At 34.5% G+C, this 21,553-nt stretch overlaps 1 protein-coding gene across 3 annotated transcripts in view; it reads right to left on the bottom strand.

Moving 5' to 3' along the window:
• LOC145268729 (phosphatidylinositol N-acetylglucosaminyltransferase subunit Q-like) overlaps window positions 1–21,324 on the bottom strand; it is a 43,839-nt gene extending 22,515 nt beyond the window's left edge. Inside the window, exons 1-5 of one of the 3 annotated variants that reach the window (XM_080124299.1) lie at window positions 21,231–21,324; window positions 18,581–18,633; window positions 15,847–16,067; window positions 11,137–11,662; window positions 716–841 (exon numbers count right to left, since the gene is read on the bottom strand). In XM_080124299.1, coding sequence (XP_079980425.1) covers window positions 716–841; window positions 11,137–11,662; window positions 15,847–15,985 — 791 coding nt within the window. In that variant the 5' untranslated portion in view covers window positions 15,986–16,067; window positions 18,581–18,633; window positions 21,231–21,324. The remainder of the gene's footprint in view (window positions 1–715; window positions 842–11,136; window positions 11,663–15,846; window positions 16,068–18,580; window positions 18,634–21,230) is intronic. The other 2 variants (XM_080124301.1, XM_080124300.1) reach the window with 2 other exon arrangements.
• Window positions 21,325–21,553: the final 229 nt, after the last annotated feature.

The raw sequence follows: 21,553 nt of genomic DNA, 5'->3' as shown, positions 1-21,553 counted from the left end.
ACAGAAGAGACACTGAGAGCTTGTTTCTGCTTTATCTCTATTTTCATGGCAAGTGCTCATCTGATCTCCAATCTATGGTCCCCCCCATCGCCAAACTTTCATGAGGAACACTCGTCTAGCTGAAAACACTATCAATAATTTTCCCCACTCTTTATCTGTGCTTAAACCTAAACATAGATTCCATGAAAAAAGCTTTTTTCTTAGAACTGCACATCTGTGGAACTCTCTTCAATTTGCCTGCTTTCCGGCTGACTACAATATGGTTGTCTTCAAGTCCAATATAAACAAGTTCTTGATGAGCCGTTCCCCTTAAGTAATCCAATTTACCAAATTTCCACTACTAACAATTATTACGTCATTGTCCCATTGACCACTGTACACTTATTAATCCTTATCCTTAAGTGGCCTCTGGGCCTTGATAAGTGGTGACTCCTTTGTAAAATAAAAAAAAATACTGATTTTCTATATAAAAAAAAAATACTTGATCAATTTACTGTATTTGGGGAATATGATCTTTTTGAGCCATGCATCAAATATTTTTCTGTATTTTCATTTTGTTTTTTTTTAATATAGGTTGAAGTCTGGATTTGCACCCATATTTTTAATAAGGTTAGCATATTTCAAGAAAAAATTTTCTAGAAAAATGCCTGATTTCATCAGAACAATTTAAACAATCTTTTGGAAAAAAATTTTTTTTTTTTTTAAATCAACATACCTGAGTTTCCTTAAAGGAGATTTTGTCTTTCCGTAGAGATGGGGTCGGATCTGGAAATGTTTCCCTTTCAGGACACGCATAAACGACGGCGCAGATAAAACCTTCTCCACAAGTTTATTATTTACACTGTCAAGAAAATAGCAGAAAAATACTTTTATATGCAAAAATGATCTCCCACTTAAAATTCTAAATTTGTTTTATATATTTTTACCACCAATTTTTTCAGGTTGTCTACCTGTAATCACTAACAAAAAATTAGAATCTAATTTTCCCTTTTGAGTGAACATTCTTATTTGAGACTAGCATGAGTGCCCGGCATTGCCCAGGTATTTGGTGGGGTGTGTTGAGCAAAAGAAAAAAAAAAGTGGTAGTAGGCAGGCAGGCTAGAACCCGTACCGTGAAGGCGGAAAAGAATACGAAAAAAGAGGAAAATGAATCTAATGAGTTGGTAAATAACTTTTGTCCAGGTGGAGGATATTGGCACAAGAACGAAATAAAAAAAAATATAAAAAAAGATAGAGATACGATCGAATTAAAAAAACGTAGGATAATTAGTTTTCCTCACTAACCATTAGGCCAAAGAGGATAGCGAATTCAAGGAGTTGGTAATTAACTTAAGAATCATAGGAGTCGCTATGTGTAGCAGCTGACACCCGCTACATCACAGGCAGAAACTTCTTCTCACGGCCTCGAGATTTGAAATCCATTTTCTCCCTGGTTTATCCAATCACAAGCCAGCTCTCTATCACGTGACAGGGTATATAAAAGGCGAAATCACAAACCTTTAATCCTCTTTGATCCTGACCCTGCCTAAGAGCAGACATCGCCTGGGGATGCTGTCCCAGGCAGGACGTGAGTACTACGAGCTAGCTATGGCTCTTTTCAAACTCCCATTTGTTTCCACGTGCGGTACCCAGAAACGAAAATTATTACGTTAAAGAACACGCATCAATACAACTCACCCTCATGCACGACAACACGTCAACGCACTGAAGTCTTTGTCCTTTCTTTCTCCTTTAAGCGTTTTCCTTCATCCCGGCGACGACTAGCTATAAACACGTGTTGTTCTCGCCTCAACAAGCCGGCAATATATTAATTCTATCTTTACACAAGAACATCTGTCTCTTTCTTTCTCCTTCAACAGGCCTGACCCCTGACCTATATCTAATTATCGGATATCTAATCTTCGTCTCCACACAAGGAACTCTCCACGACTACTAAGAGAATGCATGTGCGTATGAACACTGAACTCTCATACTAATACGTTTCTCTCTTCTAATAAAGCTACTAACGAAAATGACAAATAAAGTTTGTCTATTAATATAGAATGAAACAAACATTTTGTTGTTTCTCTTTTTTCTATACATGCATCTTTTAAACTGGCTGGGGGCCAGGTTAGCTTCCTGCTTTCTGTTGTTTTATTTATTTGTTTCCCATGAAAGCAAATTAGACCCATGGTCATTTTTAATGTGAGGGAAAAACCAGCACCCCCAAAAAGGAAGCACCCTGGCAGTATCTAAATAAATATTGTCTCAGTATGAAGGGTTTCCCCTACATTGACCAAGGACCAATTACAGAATAGATACCAGGCGTTGGTGTTCGAGTAGTTTCGCTTTATTTATATGAAAAAGACAAACAAACAGCCGACATGACGGCACGATAAGAATTTTGTTTAACTCGATCAAAAAAAGAGATGATGTCTGTTTGCGAATTCGAGATATTATGATAAAATAGCTTAGGCAAGATAAAATTTTCTGAATTTAACACAAACGAGGATTTTTTTTTTTCTACAGTAAAAGTTAGAACTTTATTTAAAGCAAAAAAAAAAAAAAAAGTAAATAAATAAATATATAAAAATAACTAAAATTAACACATCATACACGCATGTGCGTGGAATACAAAAGATGAATTTATCTCCCATAAAGAGACACAAGCACAAACAATATCCGAGCAAGGTGATCACCCTCCACCCTTCCACCTAAAATATGGTTACTCGTGCTGGAACTAAAGTGTCAAAAGCAAGATGATAAGTGTTAATTCTAAATCCATTTTAATCCTAACAAATGCTAACTCTTTTATTTTTTCTCTTGTTTTTATTTTATTATTATTTTTTTTAATTATATGAATTTATTGCCTTTATCTTTGGTTGTCTCAATGTAGCATAAATGTTTAACTCCAATGCTCTGAACCAACGAAAACGAGTGATAAAAAATAGCTTAGGCAAGATAAAAATTTTCTGAATTCAACACAGATGAGGATTTATTTTTTTTCTACAGTAAAAGTTAGGACTTTATTTAAAGAAAAAAAAAAAAAAAAAACACATGCTGGTCTAGCCCCTCCCCCCTCCTCCTGCTCTGGGAAGTATACAAAAACTTCTTGCGGAATGTAACCGACGCAAGAACCCCCACCCAAAAAGCCTTTCATAGACATGTACAAATGCTCACACCTCTGCTAGTCTTTTATATAAAAGACTAGCGGAGGTGCCCGACATCGCCTGGATGTTTGAAAAAAAAAAAAAAAGGTGTTAGTAGGCAGGCAGGCTCAAACCTGTGATGGAAAAGAAAGTGAAAAAAAAAAACGCGACATAAACGCTACTGTATGATGGGACAGGAAGTGAAAAGCGTTCAAATTTATCGATGTCAATCAAACAATTGACGTGCTAAGTGAATAAGTTAAGAATCACGCAGGAACAGAAACGAAGGTTGGCTGCAGGCCAGTTTCTGCCGTATTTTGCTTTCCCACGATGTTGGGGAAAACCAGCTCCCTCAAAAAAGGGGGGGCTCTCCAAATGAATAGCAATTGTTTGTTATGAAGGGTTTCCCCAATATTGATCAAAGTTAATTGCGTTTCTGGAGGTCCCGGCAGCTTACTTCGCTCCGTTTACTTTCGCTTTTATATGAAAAAGACGAACAAACACGCGAAAGGATGGAATAGTGTGAATTTTTTAAAAGTCGATCAAAATAAATGTAGAGACGATGTCCGTTCACAAATCATAGATATTATAATTTAGGGAGTATAAGAAATCATAGATATTATAATTTAGGGAGTATAAGAAATCATAGATATTATAATTTAGAAAAGTTCTAAAAAAATAGTAACGTGGTTGAGAACCCCTCCTCCCCAAAAAAGCCTTTCGTGGATTTTCAAAAACGTGCACGTCACTTTTACCTTTTATATATATAGACTAGCGGGGGGTGCCCGGCGTTGCCTAGGTGTAAAAGAAGGTGTATTTAAGAATTCAGGTGATTGCTCATCCCCCTCTCAGTACAGGCCAATAAGTCTCCTGTGCGTTATGAGTAAGTTGCTGGAATCTGTGTTAAATACAGAAGTAATCAACCATCTCAACAAAAATAACCTTCTTAGTGACACTCAATATGGTTTCCGTTCTGCTAGATCTACAGCAGATGTGCTTACAGTTATATCTCATAGGATTAGTAAATCTCTCGACGGAGGCAACCTTTCTAGGGCGATTGCTCTTGACATATCTAAGGCCTTTGATAGGGTATGGCATAAAGGTTTACTTCACAAGATCTCCAGCTATGGTATAGCTGGAAATGTCTTCTCAATTAGTAAATCATTTCTCTCTGATAGGTTCATAAGAGTAGTAGTTGATGGGCAAAAATCAGAAGCTCACAGTATTAATGCTGGTGTCCCTCAGGGGTCCATCCTGGGCCCAACTCTTTTCCTGATCTACATTAATGATCTTCCAAATCACATCCTTACATCATTTGTAAACATTTATGCTGACGACACTACCATTTATGGTAGCACATCTAAGACAGTAAACGACCAAGTTCTCTCCAATTCTCTCTCCTCTGATCTTGAGCACGTAGTACAATGGGGAAAGGAGTGGCTGGTTACTTTTAATGCATCTAAAACCAAGCTTCTCTCTTTACATCATCAACATTCTGATCCACATCTGGCATCAATTGAAATGAATGGCTCTCGTCTTCAGGAGGCCTCAAGTTTTGACAAGCTTCTGGGCTTGACCATTACTCCTGATCTTAAATGGAACACGTACATCAAATCTGTTGCCAAGGCCGCTGGAAAAATGGTGGGATCTTTCTATCGATCCTGTAAATATCTCACTGCTGATGCTATTCTCTATCTATATAAGAGCCAGGTACGTTCAAGGATGGAATACTGTTGCCACATCTGGGCAGGAGCTGCTAGAAAGGACTTGTCCTGCCTTGATAGAGTTCAAAATCGACTTCGTAGCCTCGTAGAAGATGTCCTTTTCTCTTCCTTGCAACCTCTATCTCACAGAAGAGATGTTTCGAGTTTGTCTTTGATGTATCGTTATTTTCATGGAAAGTGTTCGACTGAGCTTCAGTCTATGGTCCCCCCCTCGCCAAACTTTCACAAGAAACACTCGTCTAGCTGTACACACTATCAATAGTTCCCCCCACTCTTTATCTGTGCCTAAACCTAAACGTAAATTCCATGAACAAAGCTTCTTTCTTAGAACTGCACGCCTGTGGAATTGTCTTCCGTTTTCCTGCTTTCCGGCTGACTACAATATGGTTGTGTTCAAGTCTAACGTAAATAAGTTCTTGATGAGCCGTTCTATATAAGTTATCAAATTTACCAAATTTTCATTACTAATGATTACTATGTTCTCCAATTTCTACTGTCCACTCTTTAACCCTTATCCTTGAGTGGCCTCTTGGCCTTGATAAGTGGGGATGCCTATGTGAAAAAAAAAAAAAAAAAAATTTGGTAGGGAGGTAGGCTCGAATCCGAACCCTTGAGGTGAATAGCCTGACAACTTACTACGATGCTATGTGGGCAGAGAACAGAGGAAGGGTGAAATTAAATGTTTAAAAAGGCAGGTGGCTTACGTGAACGTGTGGTTTTGTAGGTCAAACATCATGGCATAGAGAAAATGAAATCACAGCACAAATTTTGTAACATAATAAAAAATACAGACGACCTTGTTTTGTAAATCAGACAGTATATAAAAAGTTGTAAGATTTAGTGACCCCTCCGAGCGACCCCCCCCCCAAAAAAAAGCCTTTGGCAAACATACAAAAAAAGCACACACACAAACATTTTCGCTTTTATATTATATTGTGTGTAGTCAGAATTACAAGTAAAAATAAAGAAAACGAAAATGAATTAGTGAAATATTACCTGCATTTTTGTGCATTAATTAAAAATAAGAATTATGCATATGAATAAGTTTGGAAGCAATGTACATTTTCTTTTTATATATATATTTTTTTGTGTGTAGTCAGAATTACAAGTAAAAATAAAGAAAATGAATTAGTGAAATATTACCTGCATTTTTGTGCATTAATAAAAAATAAGAATTATGCATATGAATAAGTTTGGAAGCAATGTACATTTTCTTTTTTATATTTAAACAAATTTATTTGTTTAAATCAGATATATTTCGCTGTTATACATCTTTGTTAATGAAAAATCTTTTTTTTTACACTTTTTCCTGGTCCGTATGTTTCTACAGTGACTGAGAGTGTTAGTGTGTGGGTCCTGATAATGGTATAATTTTCAAAAAACAGTAATCAGCAGGGTATTGCGTTAGATGCACTAAATAAATTAGTGAAATACTACCTGCATTTGAAGTGTTGTACATTAATTGAAAATAAGAATTACGTGTTAAACACCTGACGAAGGGCAGAGGAATAGTTCGCCGAAACGTTGTTAAACAATTATGAAGATGAGGATAACAGTCCGCAAATAAATAAATAAATAAACTAATTTAGTTAGGATCAACTTTCAGAGTGGTATATTGTATGAAAAAAATTGGCGCTTCTACACTATTGGGACGAAGTTTCAAAAATCGTAATACTGAATGTCACATGAAAACAATGGTATCTACGTATTCCTGATATTTTTAAGATGATTATATCCAAAAATTGCGAAAATCGATAAGGTAGAAAATTATTTATTAAAGAAAATAAAAAATAGAATAGGGTTTTGCGATTAAATAAACCATGCAGAGACCGGTCATTAAACAAAAAAAAAATTTGCATGTACACAGTCCCATTTCCTCCGGGAGCACCTTAAACTTTTATAAAAATCTCCCCAAATCCTCCATCTTTCTTCCATCTCTGTCCAGCTCATTCCTCTCTCGTTTCAATGTTTGAAAATAGTAATATTCACCTACTTCTTCATATAATAGACTAGCGGGGTCTCTGGCGTTGCCCGGGTGTTTGGAAAAAAAAAAAGGTGGTAGTGTTACATGAAAGGGCTGTCAGAAGACGGACTAGATAAATGAAAAATGATATTAGGAAAAGGTTAGGATTGAACCCTGTATGCAAGTGGAAAGATAATGGAAAATGGAATATTAGAAATTAAGTCCATTGTTAATTCTATTAGAAATAGTTAAATATTGTTGATTCTATTAGAAATAGTTAAATATTGTTGATTCTATTAGAAATAGTTAAATATTGTTGATTCTATTAGAAATAGTTAAATATTGTTGATTCTATTAGAAATAGTTAAATATTGTTGATTCTATTAGAAATAGTTAAATATTGTTAATTCTATTAGAAATAGTTAAATATTGTTAATTCTATTAGAAATAGTTAAATATTGTTAATTCTATTAGAAATAGTTAAATATTGTTGATTCTATTAGAAATAGTTAAACGTTGTTGATTCTATTAGAAATAGTTAAACGTTGTTGATTCTATTAGAAATAGTTAAACGTTGTTGATTCTATTAGAAATAGTTAAACGTTGTTGATTCTATTAGAAATAGTTAAATATTGTTAATTCTATTAGAAATAGTTAAATATTGTTAATTCTATTAGAAATAGTTAAATATTGTTAATTCTATTAGGAATAGTTAAATATTGTTAATTCTATTAGGAATAGTTAAGTATTGTTAATTCTATTAGGAATAGTTAAATATTGTTAATTCTATTAGAAATAGTTAAATATTGTTAATTCTATTAGAAATAGTTAAATATTGTTAATTCTATTAGAAATAGTTAAATATTGTTAATTCTATTAGAAATAGTTAAATATTGTTAATTCTATTAGAAATAGTTAAATATTGTTAATTCTATTAGAAATAGTTAAATATTGTTAATTCTATTAGAAATAGTTAAATATTGTTAATTCTATTAGAAATAGTTAAATATTGTTAATTCTATTAGAAATAGTTAAATATTGTTGATTCTATTAGAAATAGTTAAATATTGTTGATTCTATTAGAAATAGTTAAATATTGTTAATTCTATTAGAAATAGTTAAATATTGTTTATGTCGGAAAAAGAGTCGATCGTCCATTCTTTTAGAAATCTGGATATTAAATATGTTAGTTAAATGAATGCACAATGCGGGTTAAAATATATTGTTTAAATATAGGTTAGAATTATAATTGAGGATTCTTTTGTTTGCCAAAAGTGTGTTGGACGGACATGTGTAGAAAACGTGATATAGTCACGTTGGTAAACTAAACACACTTGATGTCATAAACAAAGGAGATTTCTAAATATAAGAATCTGAGGGTTCAAAGTTAGAGAGTGGATGAGGATCAAATATTCAGAGCAGATCACACACGGTGATAGTCAGTTGGAGAGGAGAGCGAAGGAAGGAAAATAGACCATGTAAGTGAAAGTTTGAATTCCTGACATCACCGATCGGTCAATTGAAGAATAAAGAAACCAACTATGTTTGTAACTGTTTGTCTCGTGTCGTCATTCCTTGCAACCGAAAAGGTAAATGTGTTTTTATCATCATCTTGTAACGGACTTTGTACAACCCTTCAAAATATTATGTGTCCTCCCTCCTCTGTGTAAAGTATGTATCTCCCAGTCCGTATTAATATGAAGTCCCCAAGAATCATCCCAGTCTGATATGTTTCCCTCATTATCATCATCAGTATCTGTATTATGAGTCCTGTTATATATGTCCCCAATATGTACTCCTATGCAACAATAGTAGGCATGCAGGCTTGAACCCGCAAAACAAAGGCGGAAAGAAAGTGAGAGAAAATGTGACATTTTACCGCTACACTATGAAAGTGAAAAGCGTTCAAATTTATCAACGTCAGTCAAAAAGTCGACTTCCTAAGTGAATGAGGTGCAGAAATGAACGTTGGCTGAAGGCCAGTTCAGCTTTCCGCCGTTTCATTTATTTGTTTCCCCACAATGTTGGGGAAACCAAGCTCTCCCGAAAAAGGGGGAACTCTCAAATGAATAGCAATTGTCTGATATGAAGGATTTCCCCAACATTGATCAAAGCTAATTGCTTTCAAGATGTCCTAGCATGAAAGACCACTGACATCTTCGCTTCGATTAGTTTCGCTTTATTTATACGAAAAAGACGAACAAACACGCAAAAGGATGGAATAGAGGGAATTTTATAAAAGTCGATCAAAATAAATGTAGAGACGACGTCCGTTCACAAATCGTAGATATTATAATCTAGGAAGTATATAAAAAGTTGTAAAAAAAATAGTAACCCTCTCGAGAATCCCCCCCCAAAAGCCTTTCTTGGACGTACAAAAACGCACACGGCTATTCTGCTTTTATATATATATATAGATGACATTGAAAATGGCTGAAAAGCAGACCTCTTCAACAAAACCACAGTTGACCTTCAAAGAATGATTTTTGTTTTTAATTTTTTAGATATTTTTCTAAGGCAATACCGATGAAGAATATACCAACTTTGTGGTTATTTGTTTCATAGTTTTTACTTAGGGCTGGACATACAAACATACACACAGACAACTACCAAACCAGACATTGTAATATGGAACAAAACTGTGCTCATTATCGAGATCGCCCTCCCAAATGACTATGGCCTTAACAGAGCTAAACAGGAAAAGATAACCAAGTATCAAGACCTCAAGAATGACTTAAAGATTACATGGTCTCGGAGAGAAATAGACATTATACCGGTTGTGATAGGAGCAACTGGCTTTGTGAAAAAGAATCTCAAGAAAACAATCCCTGGAAGACGAAGCTGTAATGAAATACAGATTGCAGTCATAAAGGGAACAACATTTATTCTAAAAAAAAAAAAAAAAGCCTTCGGATATAAATCCCAATCATAATGAACTCAAGTGTTAGATTCGGGAAGAGTTAGCTCCCTTTGATTTCTTAAAAAATTATCGAGTATAATGAATTAAAACAAGTGAAGCATGCATGGTTTCCCGTGAGTGAATGAGGCATAAAAAAAAAATGACTAAGTTCAGCATTTGTCCCCACCCCCATTAAGCCCCCAGAAGACGTCAAATCCTGGTGAAAATGAACAAACAGTGCAGTTTTAGGCTTTAACATATGTAAATTTGAGTTCTGCACCATGCAAAAAAAGAAATTACCAAGCCCATCATTGCCCCCCGCCCTCATGAGGTCCCAAAAGTCCCCAAGGCCTTAACATATTTAAATTTGAGTTCAGCACCATGCAAAACTGCTAAATAGACATACACAGAAAATTTTAGACAAATATGGTAAAATAGTCCCAAAAATGGAGTGCTTTTATTAGCCCTAAAAGAGCCCCTGAGGCACACCCAAGAGTTATCATGAAGTATAGACAACCAAACTTATATAGAAATCAGTTAGTTACACTTTTTCATAACGTTTTATAAATATCCAAGGCATCAATGTTTTTTAATAAGCACAAAAGTGTCAATTTTAGCCATTTTAACCCGAAAGGCACCCCTAGATTTAAAACAGTTTCTACAATAAAGTTACTACAATTAATGTTAGAACGAAACTTAGTCTTTCTAGTTTACATTCTACCAATTCCGTTTTCTATTAACCAATTACCTTTTTCTTTTTTATTTAACTTCAGTAAGTTTTAAGATATCAAGAGGCTCCCTCCCTGGAGCTAACACTTGATTCTGTTAGGATTTAAATTTATATCCGAGGGCTCTTTTAAGAATAGATACTGTTCCCTTTATGGCTGCTATCTGTATTTCGTTACAGCTTGGTCTTCCAGGGATCGCTTCTAAGTATTTATTAAGATTCTTTTTTATTAAGCCAATTGCTCCTATCACAACCGGTATAATATTTCTTTCTTTCAGAGACCATGTCGCTTTTAGATCATTTTTAAGGTCCTGATATTTTGTTATCTTTTCCCTTTCAGCTCTCTATTAAGGTCAAAGTCATTTGGGACTGTGACATCGATAATGAGCGCAGTTCTTTCGAGCTTGTTCCATATTACAATATCTGGTTTGATGGCCTTGTCTTTTATGTATCTTCCCGCCTGTATGTCTGTCCGTTTGATGTTATTGGTGGTGGTTTATGTTCCCGTATGTTTAATGCTGCATTTCTCCACAGATCTTCCAATGGAGGTATTTACATACTTTCTTGTGGCGGGTAGTGCAAAGACCATCTGCCAACAGCGTTTGACATCATGACATTACACGTTTTTAAGTGCATATATGAACAAACAAATGCCGAAGACACCATAATTTTTTAATAGCGTATAGATTACTTACTGAAAGAACCAAGTCGGAAGCAGAAATCCAAGTAGTCGGAACGGAAATATAAAAAGTGTGGTTATCCAATCGAGAGCACATGTGTCAAGGCAGGAAGTCGGAACAAAGTAGCCGACCATGGAGTGGTCATTTTCCCAGTGAGCCAGAAACTTAGAATTGCTATGAACCATTTGGACAATTTTTTTAACTGGACAAGGTAACTCACTGGTCAACTGGGGAGAGCCATTTTTAGAATGGATCAGCTCTTGGATGTAGAAAGATTTCTGAAGGTCATCGGGGTCAAAGAGGACGCATGTAGAAGAATTGTAAGTTTCTTGAGAAAAGTCTGTGTAGACACGAGCGGTCAGTGAATGAGGATGAAGCAGTTCCAGTTCTAACCATTCTTGGCCGAAGCTATTCTTAGGACAAAAGACGGTTCTGTCAATTTTGTCATCTTCATTGACGGTCCAAGACCCAATTATGCGAGGAGTTGTAGTACACATGTCTGTCTTTTGGTTGGCTTCACAGCACGTGTGGCATATCTCACCTATAAAATCAATAATAAACTTGAAATTAGCAATATTGATACAATAGGAGCACAGGGTGGAGTAGGTGCTCTTGTAATTGCAAGAGTAAAACTGGAAATTTGTATTACTGCTTTGTATCAACCAATCACATGTTGATACTATTGCCCATCCCCCAAAGTGTTAGGAAGTTAAAAAGAAAAATTATAACAATAAAAGAGGAAATAAGTTTATCAGCAGAACAAAGATTATAGGAAGTTGTTCACCAAGGTACACAAAGGCAGCTGAAATAGGATTGTTAATCAAGGTGTGGCTGATGATGGAGACAAAGGATCAGACACAGAGGTCAATATATTTACAGTTTGTTTAAGGGACAGTTTTAGAAGTGGAAGTGGGTTTTTCTAAAGTTTACAACAGTTCAGGACAGCTGGAAATGTTGTCTCAATCATTAAATCATTTCTCTCTGATAGGCTTATAAGACTGGTCGTTGGTGGACAAAAATCAGAAACTCATAGTATTAACACTGGCATCCCTCAAGGTTCCATCCTGGGTCCAACTTTCTTCCTGATCTTCATCAATGATCTTCCAAATAATTTTCTTAGATCATTTGTAGACATTTATGCAGACGACATCACAATAACAACATTTCAAAGGCCAACAATTTTCTGATTCCCTCTTCTGATCCTGAGAACGTGATGCAATGGGGCTGGTTAATTTTAAGGCATCGAAAACCAAGCTTTTCTCTTTTCATCATAATCACTGACCCCCATCACACCCCGATTGAAATGAATGGCTCTCGTCTTGGGAAGCCCCATGTCTTAAGCTTCTAGGACCGACCTTCACTCCTGATCTGAAATGGAACACATGCATCAAATCTGTTGCCAATATAGCTGGAAAAATGGTTGGATCACTATACCATTGCTCCAGTAGCTATCTCACTATCAATGCAATCCGCTATCTGTATAAGAGCTAGGTATGCCCTAAAATAGAATACTGTTGCCACATCTAGGCAGGAGCTGCTTGGCACACCCTATCCAGCCTTCATAGAGTTCAAAACCGGTTTTGAAACCTAGTAAGTGATGCCCTTTTCTCTTCCCTGCAACCTCTTTTCCCACAGAAGAGATGCTACGAGCCTATCTCTGCTCTATCGTTATTTTCATGGCAAGTGCTTGACTAAGCTCCAATCTACGGTTCTCTCTTGCCAAACTTCACAAAAAACACACCTAACTACAACCGCTGTATGCAATTACTCCCACTCTCTATCTGTGCCTAAATCTAAACGCAGATTCCATGAACAAAGCTTCCTTCTCAGAACTGCCTGCCTTTGGAACACTGTTCTGTTGGCCTGCTTCCGGGTTGAATACAACATGGTGGCCTTCAAATACAATGTAAACAAGTTCTTGTTGAGCTGTCCCCATAAATAATCTAAATTTTACCCAATTTACACCATTAACAATTACTAAACTACCACCTTACATTCATTAACCCTTATCCTTGAGTAGTCTTCGGGCCTTGATAGGGTTTGTAAAGATTTTCAATGTCCATTTTCAAAGACTTTTCAAAGTTTTTCAAAGCCTTCTCCAGACAAAATTCAAATTTTCAAAACAAAATTTTGAGTTTGTTTTACAATCCACAGCGATTCGAAAAAAGTGATAAAAAAAATCAAATAACACAACAAATAAATGTTACCATAGCCAATAAAAGTTACTTTGAGATCTACCGGCATCAGTTTTTTGGTGTTTTTAAGTAGTTTTAAATGCTTTTTATTTCATCTGTAATATTAACTCTTTACAGCTTTTAAATGTATTGCATCTCAAATAATGGCTTTATGGCTTTTAAATTTCCAACTAAAATGGCTACTGTTTTGTCCATTTTTTGGGGGCCGGCCGACCTCATTTACAATTATCACAATTTTTTTTTTTTTATTGCCATAAATATATTTTCATAACTTAGCTCTACTCACGTACTGTGCACTGTTAAAGCAAATGCTAAAAATCAGTGCATAAAAAATTATATCTGTTTATAGTATTTTATGTAGATATATAAGTATATATATATATATATGTGTGTGTGCATGTGTTGTGTTTGTATGCGTGTAATAGAGAGAGAAAAAGAGCAAGAAGTGATAGAGAAGGACAGGACAGAAAGTAAATGGTGGAGAGTAAAGTAAAGCGAGATGCAAATGGAAGATATATATATATATATATATATATATATATATATATATATATGAGGGTGATTTGACATTGCAGAATTTCATCTGCACAAAGAAAAGTTTTCTTGAGAGGGGTCATTTTTATTTATAGCAGCCACCACTACTCCTCCTCTTTGTCCCCTTTGTGCCCCCCCTTCATTAAATTATAAATGAAAGCAAAAAATAGAGGGAGATTTGAATCCCCCCCTCCAAAAAAGTGAGAAAAAAATTTGTGATAATTGAAAACTAGACCGATTATGTCCCTTTATCATAAAACTACCCAAGGTAATTTTGTGATAAAGGGACATAACTCTTGTATCCCCAATTTCAGAACAATGTATTTTTATTTAATTTTCAATATTTTAAAACTATTTTTTATTAATACTTAAAAAAATCATTTCATAGTATTCAGTTCGATTTAATTTTCAATATTTCATCACAAATTTTTACTGGACATAAAGAATGCAATTTTCAAGGCCGTTTCAAGAAATTTTCCATATTTTCAAGGATTTTTCAAGGTAATAATAGAAATAAGGCCTTTTCAAGTTTATACGAACCTTGCTTGATAAGTGGTAACTCCTAAGTCAAAAAAAAAAAGTACAGATTATTGATTTGACAGATTTGAGTTAGGAACAATTGAGGACAGTGTTGAGATAGTTGAAGGCAGGCTGTGACCCGGAGCAGATCGAGATGAGTTGATGTCAACTAACAAAGTGGCGATTAACATATGGATGTCAGTGTTTAGTCGTTTTTTTTCCGTAATGGTGTCACACACTCATCTAGATTGTTTAAAACAAAATCTCCCACTGATATAATGATTCTAGTAATGATAAACATGTGTTTTTATGGTAATTGGGAAAAATAACAACTTTATAATTAAATATTTGGAAACTTATAAAGAATCAGAATCAGTAACTGCATCAAAATCACAAAAAAATATTGAAATCGTTTCATCACTCATCACTAATATATTAGTGGGCTGGCAAGACAGCCAAGCAAAAAAAAAAAAAAAAAAACCTAAACAAAATTCATCCTAAAGCAACAAAACTAAAACTAGCCTGCCAGGACACTATATATACAAATGTAGGCAAATCTGGGCATATATTGGTTGGAAAATTTAAGTTCTTTTTTACCAATTGTCATAAAGTTTTAACCATAGAATAGTATTCTAATCTTCAAAAACTTGCAAATTTTCATGTAGTTTCATCCTATAGTGGTTTATATGACTTTTGCCCATAGGATCGCACATTAAGGGGATCGTCCATCATCCAGAACCTACTTTTTTTACAGTAATAAAATATTTCAATCATAGTCATTTGTTTTCCTAGTTTTGCATATGAATTACAAAATATCTGATATTTCCCCAAAACCTTTGGCCTTGATGGAGAGCAGACTAAAACTTGCTGCTATGGTTTCAAATGATCTGAAATAACAGCAACAGGAGACTTGATTTCAAATATTTGTCATATGTTATAGCTCCCTTCTTTAGTTTTCATACATAAGCAAATTTCACAGTGTATAAGGATTATTTGATACTGGATCGTACCCTATTTCCAAAAGAGGGGAGATATAACATACGAGAAATATTTGGAATCAAGTTTCCCTTTGCTGTTATTTCAGATCATTTAAAATAATAGCAACAAGTTTTAGTCTCCCCTCCATCAAGGCCAGAGATTTTAGAAAAATATGTGTACGTATATTTGTATAACAATGGTTTCATCTATTAATTCAGAAAAGTTTTCTTTCACAAAAACTGTGAAAACTAAAGGACAAAATAAGAGAAGTGAGAATTGTGTTATTATTTCTAATAACACAATTCTCACTTCTCTTATTTTGTCCTTTAGTTTTCACATTACACGAGCGATGTTGCTGATAAAGGGGGAAGAATTGCTGCTTTCTGAGTCAGAATCTATCCATAGCAACACTTAAGTAGTATTTTTTCAATTCTTACATTAAGTGGCTTCATGCCTTGTCTGAAACAATTTCCATAAAAAAAGATTTTAAATAGTTTACCTTTCAAGTCATAGTCATCCAGAAGTACAACACCAGTTAAGTAGATCAAATGTTCACTTGGCCACACACAGCCAACTAAGTAACCACTATCACTATATGACAGCCTGTGCGGCATGAACACTTGCCACACGGGGTCCATTAGTGAGATTTGGGATGTCCTCTCCTCTTGACCCCTTGTATTTATTTCAATTATGTTTCCAGAGTACAAACAAAGGAGTGATCTGAAATTTAAAAAAGATCAAGTTATTAAAATTCTGAATTTTTGAGATGAGGGCCGACTGTTTATATTAATTGCATTGATCAGACTATTGTTCTCATCTTGAGCGTTATTTGTGCAACGTTTCGGTCGTATTGGCCTTCGACTGTCTTCAGGTATGTTGTTCTTTGGAAAAGAAAAGAGAAGAGAAAAGTTATTGGCTCCGTAGATATTTTGATATTTCTGTGAGTTAGTCTCTATTTTATGGTTATTGTTTTGCATTTGTGATAAAAATTGGTCGGTAAAGGGGAGGTAACTCTAATAAAGATCAACAGAGGATTATCTCCCTTCCATTGCCGAACTTTTAAGGATGTACAATGTTAGTTTTTTTTTATATATATATATATATAATTAGAGGCTCCCAAATGCTACTAAATTCTAGGCTTGGTCTGCTTAGTAATTTTTCTTTTTTTTTTTTTAGCACCTTTTTTGAGTCACCTGATCCTCCACCTTTCATCCCTAATCCAGCATAAGATCTAACTGTAATTATATACAGGTAATAGCTGAACAATAATAAATAAAAAAAAAAACTTTTATCAAACGCATTAAAATTTAGTTTTCTACCGATCTATATAATTTTGAAGTGTGCAAATTTATTATAATTAATATTTTAGACTTTGTTATCATTACTTTGACTTAGCCAAACACGAGTAAATCAAAGATAGCTATCGATAGAGCTTCGTCATTCGAAACAAACTATTTGCGTTTCTGGCAATCATGCAGTATAGTTAACAGGTGAAACAGAAATTAATAAAAATAACTGTTTACAAATATAGTTTTATAGTAACCCATATAATTTTGAAGTGTAAAAACTGATAAGATTTATTATCTTAGAATTTATTGTTACTTTGACTTAGTCAAACACAAGAAAATCAAACATAGCATCTAGTTGTGGTAAAGTCAAACATGTTTTTAACTATTTATTTGCGGACTGTTATCCTTATCTTCATAGTTGTGGTTGTCTCACCAGGTTTTGGTCAACTAATACTCTAGCCAGCTTTGGTTAGGATTGAAACCACTATCTTCAGACAATGTTCACCTGGAACTGTAGAGATTCAATGTCTCTATCCATTGCACCACAAATAGAAGCATTGAATCTCTACAGTTCCAGGTGAACATTGTCTGAAGATAGCGGTTTCAATCCTACATAAAGCAAGTCATAGGTTTAATCGGCCAAAACGTAGTGAGACGACAACTATGGAAGGCAGTAATTACTGGGCATACAGTTAAGAGACTCAGCATTCCTATCCTGTCACGGTTAACTAGCTGAAGAAGGCCATAGGATGAGTTGACCAAAACGTTAGTGAAGCCACAGCAACTATGAAGATGAGGATAACAGTCTACAGAAAAGAATGAATACACAAACAGCGTTTATTTATTTCCAAAGGATAGCATTGTCTGGAGATAGCGGTTTCAATTCTACCCAAAGCAGGTCAGAGGATTAGTTGCTCAAAACGTAGTGATACGACAACTATGAAAGGCAGTAATTAAGAGACTCAGCATTCCTATCATGTCACTGTTAACCACCTGAAGAAGGCCAGAGACATATATATTATTTAATTGGAATTCATTATTGAGATGAGTATTATTTATTAATTTATTCATTGCGGACTATTATCCTCATCTTTTTTAGTGTTGTTTCACAACATTTCGGCCAACTATTCCTCTGGCCTTCGTCAGTGGTTTCAATCCTACCCAAAGCCGGCCAGAGGCGTACTTGGCCAAAACGTGGTGAGATGACAACAACTATGGAAGGCAGTAATTGCTGAGAAAGCAATTAGGAGACTCGGAGTTCCTATCCTGTTGCGGTTACCACCTGATGAAGGCCAGAGGAATAGTTGGCTGAAACATTGTGAAACAACAGCCAGTGGGATAGTTGGCCGAAACGTGGCGAAACAACAACTATTTAGTTACGCTATGAACTCCAAGCTAAGTCGAACTCCGGACCCCAAAGCTAAGAAATTTTTCTACTCGTAACTTTGAAATATACTAACCTAAAAATACTAACATGTTTTACTTTTTTTTTTTTTCCTTATTCCAGGTTTTACTTTAATCCTGAATATTTGCCTTGTTTTCTTTTTATCTATCTTTCTCCTAAATGTTTGTTAAATATCTATTATTAACCAATACTTTTTTCTTATATTTAAAACGAAAAAAAAAAAAAAAAAAAGTCTCCCATAAAATTGAACATTTCCCAAATTATATCTGCATATTATCTGAACTCAAAAACATGCGGCTTTTTTTTTTTCTTCTCTAAAGTATACATTACTTCTAGCTAGTCTAAAGTGAATACATAACCCTAAAGATATTACTTCTTAACAAGATTTTTAAACGAGTTAAAAATTACCAGACTTCCAATTTGATAAAAGTTCCATTATAGCATATTTATTAAGGGGTGTAGCTGGAATGGTCGAACATTCTCACATGAGATAGATAATTCAATGTTGAATTTAAAAGACATAAAAATACAGAACTCACCAAGATCCCCACCACCACACCAGGATAACAGTCTGCAAATACAAATCACTCATCTGAAAGGATTTGAATAAAACAAAAATAATGTTTTTAATTGGCATTTCTAGTATTTTGGATACATTTGTGTTCCTGATCTAAAAGATCAAAAGTATTTCTCAAAGGAGCGCCATTATAGGCATTATTTTTTATAATAGCCAAGAAAAAGGATGTAAAACAAAAAAACAAGCTAGTATAAAACAAATAAACGTTACCAAAAGCAATATAAGTTATTCTTCTACTTACCTGGATAAGATTTTGTGTTTAAACTTATGGCCGATGTTGTTGAGAGTGCCCTCCCCGCCCCCCCGCTCTAAATTCCACAATTTTCACTTTTTTTTTTTTTTTTTTTAAACTTTTTCCTGTTAATATTATCGATTACAGACTCAAGTTTCAGATTATAAAAAAGAAATTGAAAAAAAAAAAAATTTATAACTTTTCAAGTGGTGGTTCAGTTTTCACTTATAACGTATTAAATTGAACACGAACTTTGTGACCACAATGAATAGATAGATACATACATGAGAGTGGGAAGAGGAAGAGGGGAGGAGTAAAGAAATCTTCCTTTTTTTTTTAACCCCTCCATTCTAATCACTACCTTCCGGTCACATCAGAGAGTTGCCAATTTTTTTTTCATCGTGGTCACAAAGTTCGTGTTCAATTTAGTACAACGTTATAATTGAAAACTGAACCCTCCACCACGTAAAAAGTTATTTTTTTCTTTTTTCATTTTTTTTTTATAACCTAAAACGTAAGTTTGTAATCGATGATATTAAATTTGGCGTTCTACCGAAATTAAAATATGTTCCTTCGTCGGAAATTAATTCCGGTACTAGTGCAGTGCAGTTATTGATCCATGCTAAAATAATAACGTTACTATTTAAAAAGCTATTCTTAACATGGGGAGGGTGTTTTGTACTTATTCTATACTTTAACTTTACAATTGAATAATAAAAAAAACAAACATATAAAACTTGAATTAAACTTGAAAATACGATTTAAAAAATAGCGCGGATCAGTAAGTACACTAGCACCTTAATTCCTTTTCACGTTTTCTTATTTTTTTCTGTGGATTATCGTCGATAACAGACTTAACTTTCATAATATCAATATATATATATATATATATATATATATATATAAAATGAAAATTACAATTGAATTTACCAAAATGATCCAAGATGGTAAAATTAAAGTAAATTATAAATATTAAAGAATTAATATTTATAAAATTATCTCAGCCAGATATAAAAGCTCGATAAAACCAAATAAGAAATAGAGCTTATAATATGAGCAAACAGTTAATGAAATATGTTAAAAACACTTTGAAATGAGTTAAAAACATTTAATCTGAAAAGGAAACACTAGATAAATGGATCCATTTATCTATATCTATATATATATATATATATATATATATATATATATTTAAGTTTATTTACTGACTTGGGTGCTTTTGAATTACAACATTCTATTAAATTGATACCCCACTTTTCGGCCAATCAGCAAAACTCTCCTTATTAAGCTATTTTTGTTGTGTAAAAGAAAAATTTGGGTTTGTATTACTATACACATAGATTCGAAAAAGTTGTCAAAAAACAAATATATAACAAATAAATGTTATCAAAGGCAAGATAAGTTACTTTTCTGCCAAACTGGATATATTTTTTGTGTTTTTATTCAATGTAACATATTTATTCAGCTCGAAAAACATACAGTGTTTACCGATGTATTCGAAAATTCAAGATGACACACCTAGTACACGGGTGAGCCCCCCCCCCCCCAGTGAAAAACGCACCGGCTCCAATGTTGTACGCAGCCAAAAAACATAACAACAAAATAATCCGAAAAGCGCAAAATTCAAGCCAAAGAAATAAAAAATAAAAATAAAAAACAACGCCACCGCACCCCACCGCCACACACGCCAAAATTCTTTCCTTTCCGGATTAATGAACGCTTCCTAGAACGTGCTGCGTACAACATCGGAGCGACGGAGCAATGCGTATTTCACTAGGGGGAGGGGGGCCTCACTCGTATACGTCCGCCCTAGTCTCATCTTGAGCAACGTTTCGGTCGATGTAACTTCCGATGTTTATGAGGTATATCTTGTCGAACTCGAGAATCTGCACGGGATTTCGAAAGAAACGCTTTATTTGATCTAGGGGTGAGGGTAGCATGCTTCGTTCGGTCAGCCATCATGACTTGATGGAAGTCTTAAATAATTCGCAATCGTATTCTGAGTGTCGCTCGCACTGAGGATTGGACTTTCAACCCCCAAAAGAGTATAACTTACAACTGAATTTTACTAAGTACTTTGGTGCTTTATTCACTATGCCACGGATTCCCGAGTTTGACAAAAAAGGTCGGAGGTTACATCAACCGAAACGTTGTGAAGATAACATTCAAGATGAGAACAGTAGTCCGAAAAATCCAAATAATATGAATAATTGTTTAGTCACTCGTATTTTTTTTGTGTTGTGGTTGATTTTTTTTTTTTTTTTTGTTTCTTTACTGTTTTCATACGAAGGAAAGCAAAGGAAATAAGCATAACGAAATGTGTGGAGAAATTGAATTGAATTTGTTTTCGCTGTTAAATTAGAAAAAGTTTTTAACTTACCAAACACAAGAACTCAAAAGATAGCAATTTGGTTTAATTCTTTGACTTCCGGTGAATAGTCAGACGAGAGTTATCTCCCTTACATTCTTTGGAATTGATTTTTATGTTGACTTTTCTTTTCTTTTTTCCCCAATGCCTACCATCTCTCTCTCTCTCTCTCTCTCTCTCTCTCTCTCTCTCTCTCTCACACACACGCGCGCGCGCGCAAAGGGAGGCATATTGCCACGGAAACGTAATGATTAGCGGGGGGGGCAGTAAGAGGTTTGTTCACATTACATTTTTTCTTACTCTTTTTCATCCCAAACAAGGTATATTGCCACTTA

This window comes from Euprymna scolopes, chromosome 44, assembly GCF_053919585.1.
Source record: "Euprymna scolopes isolate OS-2025 chromosome 44, ASM5391958v1, whole genome shotgun sequence".
Taxonomy (NCBI): domain Eukaryota; kingdom Metazoa; phylum Mollusca; class Cephalopoda; order Sepiida; family Sepiolidae; genus Euprymna; species Euprymna scolopes.
The sequence above is the reverse complement of the archived record's forward strand: the minus strand, read 5'-3'. Positions and strand labels throughout refer to the sequence as shown.